This window comes from Carcharhinus amblyrhynchos, chromosome 14 (genome assembly GCF_965287045.1).
Source record: "Carcharhinus amblyrhynchos chromosome 14, sCarAmb.v2.hapA, whole genome shotgun sequence".
NCBI classification, from domain to species: Eukaryota; Metazoa; Chordata; class Chondrichthyes; order Carcharhiniformes; family Carcharhinidae; genus Carcharhinus; species Carcharhinus amblyrhynchos.
The window spans coordinates 9,621,628-9,642,621 of record NC_137337.1 but is presented as its reverse complement, the minus strand read 5'-3'; the positions used below and the strand labels follow the sequence as shown (position 1 = coordinate 9,642,621).

The window sequence follows — 20,994 nt, the reverse complement described above, 5'->3', positions numbered from 1 at the left end:
AAAGTGCAGACTCCACTTGTGGGGGAGGTAGTAGGGTTGATACAATAGTGACTCGTTTGGATGAATACATGAATAGGATGAGAGTAAAAGGATATGGTCCCCGGAAGGGTAGGGGGTTTTAGTTCAGTCTGGCAGCATGGTCGGTTCAGGCTTGGAGGACCAAAGGGCCTCTTCCTATGCTGTGACTTTCTTTAATAAAAACAAATTATTGTGGATACTGGAATCTGAAACCAAAAGAGAAAATGCTGGAAAATCTCAGCAGGTCTGGCAACGTCTGTAAGAAGTCTGACAACACCAGGTTTAAGTCCAACCGATTTATTTGATAATACTCACAAGCTTTCGAGGGGACTGCTTCTTCGTCAGGTGAATGGAGAGTTCTGGCCTTCAGACAACCACACAACCTCAAACAGACCATTGTTCGCAGCAAACTACCCAGCCTTCAGGAGAACAGTGACCACAATACCCCACAACCCTGTCACAGCAACCTCTGCAAGACATGCCGGATCATCGACATGGATACCATCATCACACGTGAGAATACCATCCACCAGGTACATGGTAAATACTCTTGCAACTCGGCCAACATTGTCTACCTGATACGTTGCAAGAAAGGATGTCCCGAAGCATGGTACATTGGGGAGACCATGCAGACGCTACGACAACGGATGAATGAACATCGCTCGACAGTCACCAGGCAAGACTGTTCCCTTCCTGCTGGCGAACACTTCAGTGGTCACGGGCATTCAGCCTCTGACCTTCGGGTCAGCATTCTCCAAGGCGGCCTTCACGACACACGACAGCGCAGAGTCGCTGAACAGAGACTGATAGCCAAGTTCCGCACACATGAGGACGGTCTCAACAGGGATCTTGGGTTCATGTCGCACTATCTGTAACCCCCGTGACTTGCCTGGGTTTGCAAAACCTCACTTACTGTACTGTCTGGAGACAATACACATCTCTGTAACCTGTGATCAGTGCTCCTTCCACTCACATTGTCAGCCACTTCAGGTCTTGAACAGCAGGTTAGGTGTAAGGATTCGCATTTTAATCAGTAATCTCTAAACTGTCTGTGCTTTATATGCTCTGTCTGAGGCCAGAACTCTCCATTCACCTGACGAAGAGGCAGTCCCCTCGAAAGCTTGTGAGTATATTATCAAATAAATCGGTTGGACTTAAACCTGGTGTTGTCAGACTTTTTACTGTGTTTACGCCAGTCCAACGCCGGCATTCCCACATCATAACATCTGTGAGGAGAGAAAAGAGCTGACGTTTTGAGTCCAGATGACCCTTTGTCAAAACTAAAAGGCACAGAACGTGGGAGAAATCTCTCCCACTGCATAAATATCTCCCAATTTCTATGCATTTTAGCTTTGACAAAGGGTCATCTGGACTCAAAACATCAGCTCTTTCCTCCCCTTACAAATGCTGCCAGACCTGCTGAGATTTTCCAGCGTTTTCTCTTGCGTCTGTGATTTTATTTGTTCCTTTTTTTCATAGAATTCATAGAATCCCTACAGCACAGAAGGAGGCCATTCGGCCCACAATCCCATGCAGACCCTATACAGATGATGAGAATAGAGGGATATGGTCCCCGGATGGATTGGGGGTTTTAGTTCAGTCGGGCAGCATGGCCGGTACAGGCTTGGAGGGCCGAAGGGCCTGTTCCTGTGCTGTCATTTTCTTTTTGTCCTCCACGCAGACAGCGACTGAGGCCAGAATTGAACCTGGCTCCTTGACGCCGTGAGGCAGCCGTGCCGCCCCAGCCGAGGGTCCAAAGAGTGCGGGGGGGGGGGTTTAATCCCCGTCCCTCTCATTACCAAAGCCTCAGAAGACGCAGCCTTCTGCTGCAGGACGCTCCCTTTTAGCCTCGCAGGGAAGAAGCGCACATTCCAGTTATCTGTGCAATTATTGCTCACCCTCCCCCGACCCCCTTTGAACCCAGTGTTACTGCTGCTCCTTCACGATAGTCACTCCGTAACCATTTACCACCTCCCGGATCTGCACTCTCGTTTTCGTAAGAGCGTGCTGTGCCTTTGTGATAGAAAATAGATTAGTTTCTTTTCTGGAAAGAAGATGCTGTCTTCACGTGGTACCAGATCTTCCAAAAGCAGCGGCTCGCAAACTTGAAAAAAAAAACCTCAGGGTGCTGTGAATTTGAATTCTGATTTAATCAGACACAACCGCCACTTACAATGCAAAATTTATAAAATGACGTACGTTGGGGGGGGGGGTGCGCAGGAGAGAAATCAATCTAAGCCTCGGCAGAGTCCAGAAAGGCACTCAGAGGATTAAGAGCGAGTGCAGTCTTTGTACCTGGATGGTTTACACAGAAGCTTGGAAGATTCAAAGCAGCGCTCTGTCTTTCTCATCCCCTTCCTTGAAGATGGCACATTAAACAAAGTTCTCCAAATCTTGCGTGTAATTCAGTGAGGCAAAGAGAAATTTCGATCAGAGTGCAAGCTGGTAGCGACTTCTCTGCAAATTGGTTGTTTAGCCGGTTTCTTTTGTCGGCGCCACATCAGAGCGAATTTTAATTAAACACCCAAGTTGGTGTCAGAGAAGATCCTCGCAGGTGTCACACCGCTTTGTATCCGACTGCTGCAGTCATCGGGGAAGACAGGGCAGGCTGCTCGCCGGCTGCTCTTTCTCCTTGGAAAGGTGAAGACTGAAGACGTGACCCGAGAGAGGGTTTTTAAATGATATTGTATTCAAGAGGCGGCTGGATGTAGCACTTGGGGCGCACGGGATTGGAGGTTATGAGGAGGAAACGGGATTAGGCTATCGAGTCGGGCAATCAGCCGTGAACGTAATGAAATGGCGGAACAGGCGCCAGGAGCAGAATGGCCTCCTCCTGCTCCCATTTTCTATGTTTTCATGTTTCTATCACACAAGCGTAATGGAGTATTTCCCACTTGCCTGAATGGGTGCAGCTCCACGCAGCACTCGAGAAGCTCGACACCATCCAGGACAAAGCAGCCCACTTGATTGGCACCCCATTCACTTCCTCCAATGCACAACCGCAGCCATGTGTACTATCTACAAGATGCAGAGCATGGACAGCCTCAGGGCTGAGGTAGTCTCAGTTGGCTGGTTAATAGGCCCACACCTGTTCTCCAGGACTTTGTCTTACTTATTTTAGCAGTTGTAAGGTCCTCTAGCTACCGCTCTACACATCTGCTTACTCCTCTACCCAACTCTGGCCCCTTATACCCTGCATGCCACCTCCATTGCCACTCATCCAATACCCACCAATGGCAGATCTCAGGGGCCATGGTGAGATGATAAAAAATAAACTTACAATATTGTAATAAATCTCTCACTCCTACACTTTTGATGAGGACAAAACCCCAATTCGTAACATGCACTCAAAGCTTTTAAATCTCTTCAGGTTGTAAATCTCTTATGAAAAACAAGTAAGTTACTTATAAAAACAAAAAGTAACCACATCAAATGCAGCTAATGGGGGAGGGGGGAACGGGTCGTTCTCGTGGAGTCTCATCCTCTTGTTAGCTGTTTAGTTGCTGATCACCATTCAGCCCTGGAAGTGGCAGGATTGCAACATGACTTTGAATCGGAGATAACCCAATTAACAGACCGATAAATCTCTGACTGCAACTTTACCACCTGTGCTCCTCTTAGCAACAACAACAGCTTGCATTTATATAGTGTGCTTAACATGACAAACCACTCCAAGAAATCAGCATCAGACAGCTTGGAACCAGGTCACTTGTGTTTGTGTTGGCTCTCAGTAAGAGCGTTACCATAAAATCCCATTCGCCCTGTTTATTTCCAACAACACTGCCATTTATTTCTTTTTAAGGATTTCACGGAATCATAGAATCTACAGTGCAGAAGGAGGCCATTCAGCTCCTTGAGTCTGCACCGACAATAATCCCATCCAGGTCCTATCCCCATAACCCCACATATTTACTCTGCTAATCCCCCTGACACTAGGGGTAATTTAGCATGACCAATTAACCTAACCCGCACATCTTTGGACTGTGGGAGGAAACCAGAGCACCCGGAGGAGACTCATGGAGACACGGGGAAAATGTGCAGACTCCACACAGACAGAGATTTGTCCCATTCTCATTTTGAAAGTTACCATTGAATCTGCATCCATCACCCTCTCAGGCAGTGCCTCCCAGATCATCACAGCTTGGTGCATAAAAGAGAATGCCCTCACCTCCACTTTCTCTCTTTGACCAAATATCTTAAATCTGTATTCTCTGGTTAGAGTCATAGAGTCATAGAGGTTTACAGCATGGAAACAGGCCCTTCGGCCCAACTTGTCCATGCCGCACTTTTTTTTTTAACACCCCTAAACTAATCCCAATTGCCCGCATTTGGCCCATAATCCTCTATAACCATCTTACCCATGTAACTATCTAAATGCTTTTTAAAAAATAAAATTGTACCTGCCTCTACTACTAGCTCTGGCAGCTTGTTCCAGACACTCACCACCCTCTGTGTGAAAAAATTGCCCCTCTGGACAATTTTGTATCTCTCCCCTCTCACCTTAAACCTATGCCTTCTAGTTTTAGACTCTCCTATCTTTGGGAAAAGATATTGACTATCTAGCTGATTTGTGCCCCTCATTATTTTATACACCTCTATAAGGTCACCCCTCAGCCTCCTACGTTACAGAGAAAAAAGTTCCAGCCTATTCAGCCTCTCCTTATAACTCAATGAATCAAGTCCCGGTAGCATCCTAGTAAATCTTTTCTGCACTCTTTCTAGTTTAATAATATCCTTTCTATAATATGGTGACCAGAATTGCACACAGTATTCCAAGTGTGGCCTTATCACTGTCTTGTACAACTCAACAAGACATCCCAACTCCTGTATTTAATGTTCTGACTGGTGAAACCAAGCATGCCAAATGCCTTCTTCCCCACTCTGTCCACCTTGTGACTCCACTTTCAAGGAGCTATGAACATGTGCCTCTAGATCTCCTTGTTCTGTAACTCTCCCCAGCGCCCCATCATTAACTGAGTAAGTCCTGCCCTAGTTCAGTCTACCAAAATGCATTACCTCGCATTTGTCTAAATTAAATTTTTCAGTCAGAGGGTGGTGAGTGAGTGGAATCGGCTGCCATCGGTGGTGGTGGAGGCGAACTCGTTGGGGTCTTTTAAGAGACTTCTGGATGAGTACATGGGATTTAATGGGATTGAGGGTTATAGGTAGGCCTGGTAGGTAGGGATATGATCAGCGCAACTTGTGGGCCAAAGGGCCTGTTTGTGCTGTAGTTTTCTATGTTCTATGTTTATGTTCTAAACTCCATCTACCACTCATCAGCCCACTGGCCCAATTGATCAAGATCCCGTTGCAGTTGGAGATAACCTTTCTCACTGTCCACTATGTCACCAAACTTACTAACCATGCCCCCTATATTCTCATCCAAATCATTAATATAAATGACAAATAACAATGGACCCAGCACTGATCCCTGAGGCACATCGCTGGTCACAGGCCTCCAGTTTGAAAAACAACTCTCTACAACCACCCTCTGGCTTCTCTCAAGAAGCCAATTTTGTATCCATTTGGATACCTCACCCTGGATCCAGTGAGATTTAACATTATGCAACAACCTACCATGCGGTCCCTTGTCAAAGGTCTTGCTAAAGCCCATGTAGACAGCACCAACTGCACTGCCCTCATCTACCTTCTTGGTTACCCCTTCAAAAAACTCAATTAAATTTGTGAGACATGATTTTCCACTCATAAAGCCATGCTGACTGTCCCTATTCAGTCCTTGCATCTCTAAATGCCTGTAGATCCTGTCTCTCAAAATACCTTCCAACAATTTACCCACCACAGATGTGAGGCTAACTGGCCTGTAGTTCCCAGGCTTTTCCCTGCAGTCCTTTTTAAACAAAGGCACAACATTTGCCACTCTCCAATCTTCAGGCACCTCACCCGTGACTGTCAATGATTCAAATATCTCTGTTAGGAGACCCGCAATTTCCTCCCTAGCCTCCCACAACGTCTTGGGATACACTTCGTCAGGTCCCGCAGATTTACCTACCTTGATGTGCTTTAAGACTTCCAGCACCTCCTTCTCTGTAGTATGTACACTCCTCAAGGCATCAATATTTAATTCCCCAAGTTCCCTAACATCCATGCTTTTCTCAACAATAAATATTGATAAGAAATATACTTTTAGGATTTCATCCGTCTTTTGTGGATCCACACATAGATGACCTTGTTGATCCTTAAGAGGCCCTACTCTCTCCCTTGTGACTCTTTTGCCCTTTATGTATTTGTAGAAGCTCTCTGGATTCTCTTTTGCCTTATCTGTCAAAACAATTTCATGTCCTCTTTTTGCTCTCCTGGTTTCTCTCTTAACTCTGCTCCTTATACTCTTCAAGACATTCACTTGATCCCAGCTGCCTATGCACATCATGTGCCTCTTTCTTCTTCTTGACCAGGGCCTCAATATCCCGAGACACCCAGGGTTCCTGACTTCTGCCAGCCTTGCCCTTCATTCTAAGAGGAATGTGCTTACCCTGAACCCTGATTAACACACTTTTGAAAGCATGCCACTTACCAGACGTCCCATTTCCTTCCCACAGATCCCCCAATTAACTTTTGAAAATATCTGCCTGATACCATCAAAATTGGCCTTGGCCCAATTTAGAATATTAACTTTTGGGACAGACTTATCATTCTCCATCGCTATCTTAAAGCTAATAGAATTATGGTCACTGGCCCCAAAGTGATCCCTCACTAACACTTCTGTCACCTGCCCTTCCTTATTTCCCAAGAGGAGGTCAAGTTTTGCCTGCTCTCTAGTCAGGCCATCCACATACCGAATGAGAAATTCCTCTTGAATTCAGTCAACAAATTTCTCTCCGTCCAACCCTCTAATACTATGGCTGTCACAGTCAATGTTGGGAAGATTAAAATCTCTGACTATTATCACCCTATTTTTCTTGGATCTGTAATCTCCTTACATACTTGCTCCTCAATTTCCCGCTGACTATTTGGGGGCCTATAATACAACCCTGTCAAAGTGGTTTCTCCCTTCTTATTTCTCAGTTCTACCCACATAGACTCAATGGCCGAACCCTCGGATATATTCCCTGTCAGGGTTAGCAACCTTCCTGCCGCTGGACACAGCTCCTATCTATTGGCTCTCTCAAAATCCCTCATTATTTTAAAGCCTTTGCAAAGTAACACTCTGTGCTGGAAGGAGAAGAAACCCCAGCTCCTCTCATATTTTTCAACCTTAAGTTCAAGTTTTTAAGCTTTATTTATGTCACAAGTAGGCTTACATTAACATCGCAATGAAGTTACTGTGAAAATCCACCAGTCGCCACACTCCGGTGCCTTTTCGGGTACACTGAGGGAGAATTTAGCATGGCCAGTGGACCTACCCAGCATGTCTTTCGGAGGAAACCGGAGCACTCTGAGGAAACCCACACAGACACGGAGAGAACTCCGTGCAGATAGTGACCCAAGCCATGAGGCAGGATTGCTAACCACTGTGCCGCCCTAAAAATGGCCCATCATGAGTTTGATCCTTTCGAGAGGCAACTCGCCCTCCTGTGCAGAGGCCTCCATTCAGGCTGGTGGAATATTGGCAAACCGTAATTCCTAGTCACTGCACGTAACTGCAAAATGATTGTCGATGTCCCCCAGTCACTGGTGCGACCCACTCCCAACAGGGCGAAATATTAGTCAGAACCAAACCGTCAGTTAATGCAGCGCGGGAATACTACTATTCTGCAACATGTGGAATATGTAACAATTAAACTGTGCAATAAAGTGGGGGATTGTGAATGATTACTCAATGGATTTCCCGACAATTGAAATCCGAGGACAATTGATCAAGCTGTGACCTTTAACAGGGAAAAAAAATTGCCCCAAATCAATGCGCTGGCATCCATTTCCATAACCTTTACGGCAAAAATTTATCACTGTCACCTCAACAACATCACATATTTGTATAAAGCATTCCACGATGCAGTTGATGATTGTAAGTAAGAAAGGAACTGTGTTGCTTGCTGTTGGGGCCATTAATTAAGTGAGTGCCATTCCAGAATCAAAGCAACAGCATAAATGTTTGGAAACATGACAGTGTTGATGGTTAGTTGTGGAGGTTTTATTAAAAGACTTATAAACCATCATTAAAATCAATAAGCCTTGAGCAGTTTTGTGCTGCGATTGGAGTTGTTTTGAAAATTTGATCATTTGCAACGCTAAGGAGAGCTATCATGTTGGAATCAGATCCCTGAACAGAGAAACTGTTCCAGTGTTTGCTAAGGGGCAACGTGGGGTGGCACAGCGGCACAGTGGTTAGCACTGCTGCCTCACAGCGCCAGGGAGCCGGGTTCGATTCCCGGTTTGGGTCACTGTCTGTGTGGAGTTTGCACATTCTCCCCGTGTCTGCATGGGTTTCCTCCAGGTGCTCCGGTTTCCAAACTTCAAAGATGTGTGGGTCAGGTGGATTGGCCGTGCTAAAATGCCCCTTAGTTTCAAGGAGCTAGGGTAAATGCATGGGGTTATGGGGATTATGGTCAGTGCAGACTTGATGGGCTGAATGGCCTCCTTCTGCACAGTAGGATTCTATAAGGTGTGGACGCAGCACATGCTCACCTTCTTAAAGAGATGCGTTGCCATTTGAAAATGAATAACAGACAGATGCAACTAAGTTGGCATAGTACAAGCAAGCTATGGAGGGCAAAGTATCACAAAGCTGGTTTAACATGGGGAGGTGTGTAATACAAGTGAAGAGAGGACTGAAGATTATTGGCCTGCGGAGTGATCCAATGCCCCATGATGAGATGATATTTAACTGTGCCGCTGGGTTTTGAGTTGGAAGTAAGGGTTGTGTAGCGGAAATATAGGGATCAGTAAACTGATAGTTTATATTCTAGTTTCATTACCCTTTGGCCATCAGAGAATGTTTGTGTAGAATATTCCCTCAGGGCATTATGTAAGCCAGATGGGGTGCATGACAGCATAGTGGGTGGCACAGTACTTAGTACTGCTGTCTCACAATGCCAGGGACCCGGGTTTGATTCCCGGTTTGGGTCACTGTCTGTGCACGTTCTCCCCGTATCTGTGTGGGTTTCCTCCGGGTGCTCCAGTTTCCTCCCACAGTCTGAAAGACGTGCACAGGTTAGGTGCATTGGCCATGCTAAATTCTCCCGTAGTGTACCCAAACAGGCGCTGGAGTGTGGCAAGGGGGGCGGATTTTCACAGTAACTTCATTGCAGTGTTAATGTAAGCCTACTTGTGACACTAATAAATAAGAGTTGATATGGACTGTGAAGGAGTGACTGATGGTTGAGCTGTCCATTGCTCTCACTGAAACACTTTGTGTTTCTGTGGTATGACAGGAAAATATATGTGTAGTTGAAAAGTAATGTTGCATTGTTAAGCCCCATCCCTAGGACAGTCTCTCTAATAAAACAATTATGGACACACACTGCATAAAGAATGATGTTCGTCAACTCCTCCAGAAATATCAATTTTATCAAGGCAGATATGTGTTTTTAATTATTTGTTCTTGCGATGTGGACAAGGTTGACAAGGCTCATTGCCCATTCCTAATCAAGGACCCCCCGCACCCCGGACATTCTCTCTTCCACCTTCTTCCGTCAGGAAAAAGGTACACAAGTCTGAGGTCACATACCAACAGACACAAGAACAGCTTCTTCCCTGCTGCCATCAGACTTGAATTTTCCTACTATATATTAAGTTGATCTTTCTGTATACCCTAGATATGACTGTAGCATATATTTTGCACCCTCTCCTTTGCGTTTCCTCTATGCACTCTATGAACAGTATGTTTTGCCTGTATTGCACACAAGAAACAATACTTTTCACTGTATCTCAATGCATGTGAAAACAAATCAAAATCAAAGATCAAAAGCAAAATCAGGAAGTGGTTCTGGACCTACATACAAATTAAGAGCAGGAGTTGCCCGCTCGTTCCCTCTCTCCTGCTCCCTCGCTCAATAACATCGTGGCTGATCTGATTGTAACCAAAATCCCACATTCCGGCTGACCCCTGATAACCTTTCACCCTCTTGTTAATCAAGCATATGCTTATCTCTGCCTTAAAAATACCCAAAGATTTTGAAATGTGTCCTTATCCTGAAACTTCTGCAGTCCCATGGTGATGACATTCCTGTATTGGTGTTGGGAAGGTAACTCCAGGACATTGAGTCAGTGATGATGAGGGCTTGGCCAAATGTGTCCTAGTCAGGCTCTGGTCTGTGACTTGGAGTGGAACCTGGCTGTGTCATGGTGTTCCCATGACATTGCTGCTCTTGTCCTTGGTTCTACATGATGTAGAGTGGGGGAGTGCTGTTGAACTAACCTTGGTGAGTTACTGCTAATCATCCCAGTAGATGGTATGGACTGCAGCCACAGTGTGGATTGGTTTTGATTTGATTTATTATTGTCACATGCATTAATATACAGTGAAAAGTATTGTTTCTTGCACGCTATACAGACAAAGCATACCATTCATAGAGAAAGAAAAGAGCGAATGCAGAATGTAGTGTTACAGTCATAGCTAGGGTATAGGGAAAGATCAGCTTAATGCGAGGTAGGTCCATTCAAAAGTCTGACAGCAGCAGAGAAAAAGCTGTCCTTAAGTTGATTGGTACGTGACCTTAGACTTTTGTATCATTTTCCCGATGGAAGAAGGTGGAAGAGAAAATGTCCGGGGTGCGTGGGGTCCTTGATTACGCTGGTGGTGTAAGGCGTGGACATGGAATCCAGTGACAGGGACACTAATCAAGAGGACTGCTTTAACCTGGTTGGTGTGAAGCTTCTTGAATGTTGTTGAGGCTGCATCTATCCATGTGCATAGTGAATATTCGGTCTTCAGGCCTGATTTGAACCTTGTAGATGATGGACACCCTTGAACAAGTTAGCAGGTGACGTTGCCATCACAGAGTTCTGAACTTGTACCCTGACCATCTAGCCATGTTAGTGATGTGACTGACTAAGTTCAACTTCTGGTCAGTGGCGACGCCCCATGGTCACCATGGTGGAAAAGTTGCTGATGGTCTTGCCACTGAAGGCCAAAGGGGAGTAACTGGACATGCTGTTTTTCAAGATGGTTCAGTGTCACCCCTCAACACGAAACTGACTCGGTTTAGAGGGATATGGGCCGAATGCAGGCAGATGGGATTAGTTCAGTTTAGGAAGCGTGCTTGGTGTGGCCACGTTGGGCTGAAGGACCTGTTTCCGTGCTGTTTCTCTCTCTGATTCTATGCTTACTATGTGCAATGTGAATGCTACCTGCTAACTGCCAGCCCAAGTTGAAATGATGCCCAGTTACTACATTGTGCTACTACATTATTGAACACTGGCTAACTATCCTCCACTAACCCCAATCCTGACCACACAACGTGGGAGAAAGGTCATTGATGAAACTGCTAGGATTAGAGTGTCTCCCCTTTGGGACTCCAGAAGTGACCCAGAATGTGGTGACAAGCCTCTGTGATAACCATTTCCTTCTGTATTATACTTGTGTTATTTTGACCCTTCGTTCCCCACATCCATTAATCTCAGTTCAGATGGCACTTCTTGGTACTAGACTTGGTTGACTTAAACTTAAACATTCACAACTGTTGCCTCGATGGGGTAAACAGTTACTCCCGCCTCCTCCATGCTGTTCACCTCTTCCACCCATCTCTGGATCAAGCCTGTGACAAGGCCTGGAATCAAATAGTTCTGGAAGAGTGTTTGATGCACTTGGAAAAGCGGATTGGTTGGATTTGGTTTGATTTGATTTGATTTATTATTGTCACATGCATTAGTATACAGTGAGAAGTGTTGTTTCTTGTGCGCTATACAGACAAAGCATACCATTCATAGAGAAGTAAAGGAGAGAATCATGAATGTAGTGATACAGTTACAGCTAGGGTATAGAGAAACATCAACTTAATAAAAGGTAGGTCCATTCAGAAGTCTGATGGCAGCAGGGAAGAAGCTGTTCTCGAGTCAGTTGGTACATGATCTCAGACTTTTGTATCTTTTTAATGACAGAACAAGGTGGAAGAGAGAATGTTTGGGGTGCGTGGGGTCCTTAATTACGCTGGCTGCTTTACCGAGGCAGTGGGAAGTGTAGTCAGGGTCAATGGGTAGGGGACTGGTTTGAGTGATGGACTGCGCTACATTCACGAGCTTTTGTAGTTTCTTGCGGTCTTGGTCAGAGCAGGAGCCTATACCATAAGAACATAAGAACATAAGAAATAGGAGCAGGAGTAGGCCATCTAGCCCTTCGAGCCTGCCCCGCCATTCAATAAGATCATGGCTGATCTGTCGTGGCTCAGTTCCACTTTCCCGCCCTCTCCCCATAACCCTTAATCCCCTCTCTTATCAAAAACCCATCAACCCGCGTCTTAAAAATATTTAGCGAGGCAGCCTCCACCACTTCAACGGGCAGAGAATTCCAGAGATTCACCATCCTTTGAGTGAAGAAGTTCCTCCTCAACTCCGTTCTAAACCGGCCCCCTTTATCTTGAGGCTGTGCCCCCTAGTCCTACTGTCTTTTTTGAGCGGGAAGAGTCTCTCCACCTCTATCCTATCCATCCCATTCATCATCTTATACGTCTCAATGAGATCTCCCCTCATTCTTCTAAACTCTAACGAGTACAAGCCTAGTTTATTCAGCCTCTCCTCATAGCTCAACCCCCTCAACTCCGGTATCAGCCTAGTAAACCTCCTCTGCACTCCCTCCAAGGCCAAAATATCTTTGCGCAGGTGCGGCGCCCAAAACTGCACACAGTACTCCAGCTGCTGCCTCACCAATGCCCTATACAGCTGCAGCAAGACCTCCCTACTTTTATATTCAATCCCCCTCGCTATGAAGGCCAGCATCCCATTCCTACCATTATTCCTACCAATGTGGACCACCTCACACTTGCCAACATTAAATTCCATTTGCCATTTCCTGGCCCATTCGCCCAGCCTATCTAGATCCTTCTGCAGACTCTCCACACCCTCCGCACAATTTGCCGTTCCCCCAATCTTGGTGTCATCAGCAAATTTCGACACCCTACACTCGGTTCCCTCCTCCAGATCATCTATATAAATGGTAAATAGCTGAGGCCCCAGCACCGACCCCTGGGGCACCCCACTAGTCACCACCCGCCAATCCGAATAGCATCCGTTGACCCCCACTCTCTGCCTCCTATTTGACAACCAATCCTCTATCCATGCTAACACCCTACCCCCAACTCCATGTCCCCCGACCTTCTGCAATAACCTCTTGTGAGGTACCTTGTCAAACGCCTTCTGAAAATCCAGAAAGACCACATCCACCGGCTCTCCTCTATCCACCGCCCTAGACACATCCTCATAGAACTCCAGTAAATTTGTCAGACACGACTTCCCTTTAATGAAACCGTGCTGCGTCTGCTCTATCAAGCAATTCCCTTCAAGATGCCTCGCAACTTCCTCCTTAATGACGGATTCTAACATTTTACCTACCACAGACGTTAAACTAACCGGCCTATAATTCCCCGCCTTTTGCCTGGCACCCTTCTTAAACAACGGCGTAACATTAGCCGTTTTCCAATCCTCCGGCACTTCCCCGGAATCCAGCGACGTCTGGAAAATAACCACCAAGGCATCCACTATCACCTCCGCCATTTCTTTCAGAACCCTCGGATGCATTCCATCCGGTCCTGGGGACTTGTCCACAATCAGCCCCTCCAGTCTGTCGAGCACCGCCTCTCTAGTAACAGTAATGTCATTAAGACCCTCCAGTCCTTCAACCAGAAAGAATGCTTTCTATGGTGCATCTGGTACTTGCCAGGATCTTACAGCTCAGCAAAGTGTTGACTGCAGATGTAAACAGCCCAGTTTCAATGATGCTTACTGCTGTAAAAAAAAAACCCCAAAAATGCTGGAAAAGCTCTGGCAGGTCTGCAGCAACTGTGGAGAGAGAAACTGAGTTAATGTTTCAAGTCTGTATGGCTCTGCTTCAGAACTAGAGAGAGAGAAAGTGATGGGTTTTATACTGTTTAAGAGGGGGTAGAGCATATGGAGCAAAATAGAAGGTCAGGGATAGTTTTTAAAGTTTATTTATTCGTGTTTATTATTAAAATCCTGCCTGAGGCTGACAGAGAATTCTGTTCTGTGAGCCTCGCTCACCCTGAAATCGGGGCAGTAAAAGATTTCCTTTAAGATCTTATTGTAGACTATGTACCACTGGCACTGATTGTAACACGGAACTTTATTAACAGCATCTGGTTCAAGGCGTCTCATGGATGTTCCCCGACTTCAGCTTTGCCTGGCTGGTTGATGAAGCAAAGAAAAACATGCCGCTGGAGCTGGACTTCCTGAAAGAGGGCCACAACGCAGAGGTCGTGGCTGACACGCTTAAGCACTTCCGGTATCTTAAGGTATGAATTTCAGAGCTTTATTCACGTGGTCTCCAACCAAAATGTAGAGTCATTGAGGTTTACAGCATGGAAACAGGGCCTTCAACCCAACTCTGTCCATGCCGCCCTTTTTTCAAACTGCTAAGCTAGTCCCAATTGCCCTCGTTTGGCCCATAGGTCCATTGACCTGAACAGGCATAGGACTGTAGCGACAAGGGGAATTTCACTTCAACTTCATTGCAGTGTTACTGTAAACCTTACTTGTGACTAATAAATAAACTTTACTTCAACTTTATACCCATCTGACCCATGTAACTGCCTAAATGCTATTAAAAGACAAAATTGTACTCTCCTTTACTACCACATCTGGCACCTTGTTCCAGACATGCACCACTCTCAGTATAATAAAATTGTTCTTCTGGACTCTTTTGTATCTCTCCCCTCTCAGCGTAAACCCATGCTCTCTAGTTTTAGATTCCCCTATCTTTGGGAAAAGATGTTGATTATCATGCTGAGCGATGCCCCTCATTGTTTTATAGACCTCTCAGATCACCCCTAAGCTTCCAGGGAATAGAGTCTATCCAGCCCCTCCTTATAACTCAAACCATCAAGTCCTGATAATATCCCAGTAAATCTTTTTTGCACTCTTTCTAGTTTAATGATATCCTTTCTATAATAGGGTGACCAGAACTGTACACAGTATTCCAAGTGTGGCCTTACCAATGTCTTGTACATGTCCCAACTCCTGTACTCAATGTTCTGACCAATGAAACCAAGCATGTTGAATGTCTTCACCACTCTATCCACCTGTGATTCCACTTTCAAGGAGCTATGAACCAGTCCCCTAGATTTCTTTGTTCTACAACTCCCTCCAACACCCTACCATTAACTGAGTAAGTCCTGCCTTGGTTCGATCTACCAAAATGCATCACCTCGCACTAATCTAAATGCAACTCCATCTGTCATTCGTCAGTCCAATTGATCGAGATCCTGGTGTAATCCTAGATAACCTTCTTCACTGTCCACTGTGCCTCCAACCTTGGTGTCATCTGCAAACTTACTAACCATGCCTCCTAAATTCTCATCCTAATCATTAATATAAATGACAAATAACAGTGGACCCAGCACTGATCTCTGAGGCACACCGCTGGAAAAAGTCTGACAACACCAGGTTTTAGTCCAACCTATTTATTTGATAATATACTCGCAAGCTTTCGAGCAAATAAATAGGTTGGACTAAAACCTGGTGTTGTCAGACTTTTTACTGTGTTTACGCCAGTCCAACGCCGGCATACCCACATCATGCACACCGCTGGCCACAGGCCTCCACTTTGAAAAACAACCCTCGCCAATTTTGGATCCATTTAGCTACCTCACCCTGGATCCTGTGAGATTTACCTTTATGCAACAACCTAGCAGTATTGATTCAGGAGAATATAAAATTGCTGGAGAGAGAGATATGATGCCCTTGAGGGGGGCAAATGGCCTCCTTCTGTGCTGCAATCATTTAATGATTGGCATTATAATTTAAAACTGATAAAATGGTTTTGCTTTAGTTCCAAAGGGCCACTGTGTTGCCTTTAGATTATTGAATTCACCTAGATGTCACCTCTATTCAAAATTACTTTGTTTAAAATCTGTTTCTCAAAAGAGTAGCAGTCCGGATGAGGAAGTATTAAGATTGAGAATTAAGAAAGTAGTTTTCTGTGATGCCTCTATGTTGCCAACAGTATCTCCACATCTATCCCTTTATACCTCTTGATTCCCACTCCTGACCCTCGTTTGAGCCTCTCTTGAGGTTTTCTCGGTCCATTTAGTTGATCTCAGCCTCTGTATCTGCTCTGCACAGCCGTCCAACCGCAGCATGCCTCTGTCACCATGAGAATCCCTAAAACCTACTCCATACCGTTGAACTGGAAAATGTATTCTCTTCAGGCCTTGCTTCACACAACACTACGTCATTTTAAGTGATGCAAAGCCGATTCAGTCATTTGGGAAATTAAGTCACCTCGTGAAACTGGATTTCACCTGCAACGTGACCTCTGGACTGACTGACCTCTGAACTGTGACTAAAAATGGAACCATATGGGCAACAATTTCAGATCATTTGTTTTACTTCCTGTCTGCCTCTCAGTATAGGGCTGGGAACAAAAACTTGAGTTTTTATTCATGATTTCTTTCATTAACCGTTCGCCATCTGCATTGCCTGGCTAGGCCGATGCCCTCGTTTTCCAACAGCAGGTTCAGCCTCAGCATCATCTTCCCCTTCTGTGACAAGGTCCCTGCCAAAGGGAGTACCAAACCCCAAACCCTCTCCCTCACCCCATTCACCTGCTCCCAGGTCTCTTTATAGAGGAAAGAGACTTCTGAATGACCAAAGAGCAAAGAAAATTACAGCACAGGAACAGGCCTTTCAGCCCTCCAGAGGCTGTGTAAGAGGAACAGACACCTGTAAATGAAGCTCCATTGTTTTAATCCCTCTATTATCCCCAGCCTCGTTCTCTGATATGCAACAATGCATATATCCCAGAGTCCTGCAGACAAGTAAGAGACTTTTGTAGTTCCTGGCAGACCTGCCCCTGAATTTATTGACACAAATTGCCCGCAGATGTGTTGTCAAATGCCTTTCTTGTTGATGGGTTGAACTTAGATAGTCAGAAGCTTTTTCCCAGGGTGGAAGAGTCAAATATTCAGGGGCCTAGGTTTAAGGTGCGAGGGGCAAGATTTAAAGGAGATGTACGAGGCAATTTTGTTTGCCCAGAGGGTGGTGGGCGCCTGGAACTCGCTGCCGGGGGAGGTGGTGGAAGCAGGTACAATAGTAACTTTTGAGGGGCGTCTGGACAAATACATGAATAGGATGGGGTATAGGGGGATATGGTCCCCGGAAGGGAATGGGATTTAGTTCAGTCGGGCAGCATGGTTGGTGCAGGCTTAGAGGGCCGAAGGGCCTGTTCTTGTGCCGTCATTTTCTTTGGTCTTTGTTCTTTGTTCAAACTGAGTGGCCTCCTTCTGCACTGTAGGATTCTAAGATCCCTGTGCTAGGGACTTGGGATATCACTTCCAGCAAATAGTAGGCCAATCAGAGTGAATACAAACATGTAACAATGATTAATGCTGATCTGTCTTCTTCCTCCATCCCACAGATCCCTCAGATTCATTGGGAACTGTCAACCAGTCGTGTCCTGACCATGGAGTTCATGGAAGGGGGCCAGGTAAATGACAGGGAGTACATGGAGAAAAATGGCATTGATGTGAATGAGGTAAGAACGAGTTGGCTCATGTGGTGTGAAGGGAGGGGGGCTGGATCGGCATGTTATCATCTCCCCGGATTAGCGGTACGGATTATTACCTTATAATTGCTGCACACAGTTCCAGATGATTGTGGGGCTTAATGTGTATTTAACAGCGGGCGTTCTGCATTATTCCTTCTGCTTTCCTTACGAGAGAAACGGTCGTTTATCCATTTGTCAAATATTGAAGGGGGAGGATCAGGAACTTACTCACGTTTGTTTTGTCTTTAATTTACCTCCCATCTTTTCAGTCTGTTTTAAGGCAGAATGAGGTGTGTTTTTAGACCTGAGCTCACGGCCGCATTCAGTTATACAGGCAACAGGTGGGACGTATGGAGCTCTCTGTGGGAGCAGCTCCCACCTCCAGTGTGCTTCTGGTCCCCTTGTAGTTCTGCACTGGGATCCATCGTCCATTCAAACCTACCCCAGAGTTTGGCACTGGATAAAAGCAAATTACTGCGGATGCTGGAATCTGAAACCAAAAAGGAAAATGCTGGAAAATCTCAGCAGGTCTGACAGCATCTGTAAGGAGAGGAAGAAGCTGATGTTTTGAGTAAAGTAAAAATTAAATTTTATTTACTAGTCACAAGTAGGCTTGCATTCACATGAAGGTAGTGTGAAAATCCCCTAATGGTTATACTCTGGTGTCTGTTCGAGTACGTGAAGGGAGAATTTAGCGTGGCCAATCCACCAAACCATCACGTCTTTCGATTGTGGGAGGAAACCGGAGCACCCACAGGAAACCCACGCAGATACGGGGAGAATGTGCAAATCCACACGGACAGTGACCCAAGCCGGGAATCGAACCTGGGTCCCTGTCACTGTGAGGCAGCCGTGCTAACCACTGTTCTACCGTGCCGCCCTGTCCAGAAGACCCTTTGAAAACGGGTCATCTGGACTCAAAACACCAGCTCTTTTCTCTCTTTACAGATGCTGCCAAACCTCCCAGAGCTAGGCGTGCTGATTGCTTTGCATTTTCATAGTGCCTTTCGTGCAGTGCAGTGCGACGAGATGCTTCTCAGGAGCAGAATCAGACAAAATTCTTCACATGAAGATATTTGAGCAAATCATAACCAGGCTGGTGTTAAGGAGCATTTCCAGGAGGGAAGAGACAGGTAGCAAGTGGAGAGTAATAGGGTGGACCAGAAGCCATTGTCCTTTTTGTCAGATGTGGTTCATGCTCCAAACGCAAAGTGCTTTGAAATGTTTGACTATAAAGAATAAAGTTGTTGCTGTTCAGTCTCATTTGCAGCACCATGTTGTGTATGAGCATTGCCACTCAGATATGCGGATTACACAAGTAAGGTTCCCAGCCCTGGTTGAATGTATCACTGGAGTTTTTATCACACGACCCTCTGTCTCCAAAACTGCCCTTTTAACAGTATGTTCATTATATTGTTAGGATATGCAGGGGGAGAGTGTTTCATTAAGTACCTGGAGCACATATAAAGAGAGACTGCACGGGGGCTGTGGTGAATCACAGGGAATGGTATTTTGGTCTGGATACTTAAGTTTCCTTTGACATTTTGTTTTAGTTATCGTGCCCCACTGGAGAATGTCATCCTCTCTTATCTTTGTTTCATTTAGTGACATTTATTTACTCAAAATGTGTGCAAAGTGAGACTGCTGGGTAAAAGGTAGGAAACAGTCATATATAATGCTGCATTTTGCAAACAAACCTACTATCAAGAAAAGTACTGGATTAGTCTAGCTTCATATTTGGTTTGGGATTGCATTAAAATGCCCACTCTCCACGGTCCTGTCGTTGGTCAGTCATGCTCTTATTGAATGACAGAGTAGGCTTGAGGGGCCAAATGGCCTCCTTCTACTCTATGTACGTATGCCACTGTTATGGAAAAATAGATACTACTGAGTTTAAGAAAACCTTGGCCAAGAAATATCCTCGATGTAGAATCTATCTTCTTCTTTTCTGAAGCATCCCTCAGGGTACAAGTCTTCTTCTTGCAGTGGTTGGTCTCTTTGAGTTATCGCTGGCAAAAAAGGCTCACATGTCTTTTTATCCACAATCCCCCACTCGCTTCTGGAAGATTCTCTGTCGTCTAGCCAACTGTGTAACCAAAAACCGATCACATGGCTCGAACATCCAATGTAATTATTTGTGAACGATGGCATTATTCCTAGTTCATTTGACATGCACCAGACGTAACAGCCATATAAATCAAAGCCACGCTGTCTGAGTTAATGTAGCCAGAGTGTGGCGACTTGAGGATTTTCACAGTAACTTCATTGCAGTGTGAATAGAAGCCTTCTCATGACTAATAAATAAACTTTAACTTTATTTTGTGTCAAAGCAGGTAGAGCTTTGCGAATGCTCTGTGGATTGCTGATGTTGTTCAGATTCCTCAATCAGGTTGCAAACTAGTAACTAGTTCTTGACAGATAACATTGAATCCTATGGGGATTGAATGTACCTGTGAGTGAGGGATAGTTGTGATGTTACTGGGCCAGTAATGCACAGGCCTAGATTAGAAATCCAGGCAATGATGGTGTAACTCCCAGCATTGCAGTTTACATAGAACATAGAACACTACAGCACAAACAGGCCCTTCGGCCCACAAGTTGCACCGATCATATCCATACCTACCGGGCCACAGAACTATCTGTAATTCTCAATCCTATTAAATTCCATGTATTCATCTAGAAGTCTTTTAAAAAACCCCAGCGAGTTCGCCTCCACCACCACCGACGGCAGCCGATTCCACTCACTCACCACCCTCTGAGTGAAAAACTTACCCCTAACATCTCTTCTGTACCTGCTCCCCAGCACCTTAAACCTGTGTCCTCTCGTAGCGACCTGGGAAATAGGTCGCTAGGAAATTTCAGCCCTGGGAAATAGTCTCCGAGAATCCACCCTATCTATACTTCTCAACATTTTATAAACCTCTATCAGGTCGCCTCTCAACCTTCGTCTCTCCAGGGAGAAGAGACCTAGCTCCCTCAACCTATCCTCATAAGGCATGCCTCCCAATCCAGGCAACATCCTTGTAAATCTCCTCTGCACCCTCTCAACAGCTTCCACATCCTTCCTGTAGTGGGGCGACCAGAACTGCGCACAGTACTCCAAGTGGGGGTCTGACAAGGGTCTTTAAAATTTAAAATGATGTGGAGATTCTGGTGTTGGACTGGGGTGGGCACAATACGAAGTCTCACGACACCAGGTTAAACTGCGACAGGCTCATATGGAATCACAAGCTTTCAGAGCGCTGCTCCTTCACCAGATGAGCCTGAGGAAGGAGCAGTACTCCGAAAGCTTGTGGTTCCAAATAAACCTGTTGGACTTTAACCTGGTGTTGTGAGACGACTTACTAAATCTTAAAATTAATAAA

The 20,994-nt window shown here is 45.4% G+C and overlaps 1 protein-coding gene across 4 annotated transcripts in view; it reads left to right on the top strand.

Moving 5' to 3' along the window:
• The window catches only part of adck1 (aarF domain containing kinase 1), a 446,668-nt gene that overhangs the window by 254,590 nt on the left and 171,084 nt on the right, over positions 1 to 20,994 (top strand). For 3 of the 4 annotated variants that reach the window (XM_080201939.1, XM_080201941.1, XM_080201942.1), the window contains 2 exons: positions 14,220 to 14,378; positions 17,501 to 17,617. In XM_080201939.1, the coding sequence (XP_080058065.1) occupies positions 14,220 to 14,378; positions 17,501 to 17,617 (276 nt within the window). The remainder of the gene's footprint in view (positions 1 to 14,219; positions 14,379 to 17,500; positions 17,618 to 20,994) is intronic. The other variant, XM_080201943.1, reaches the window with a different exon arrangement.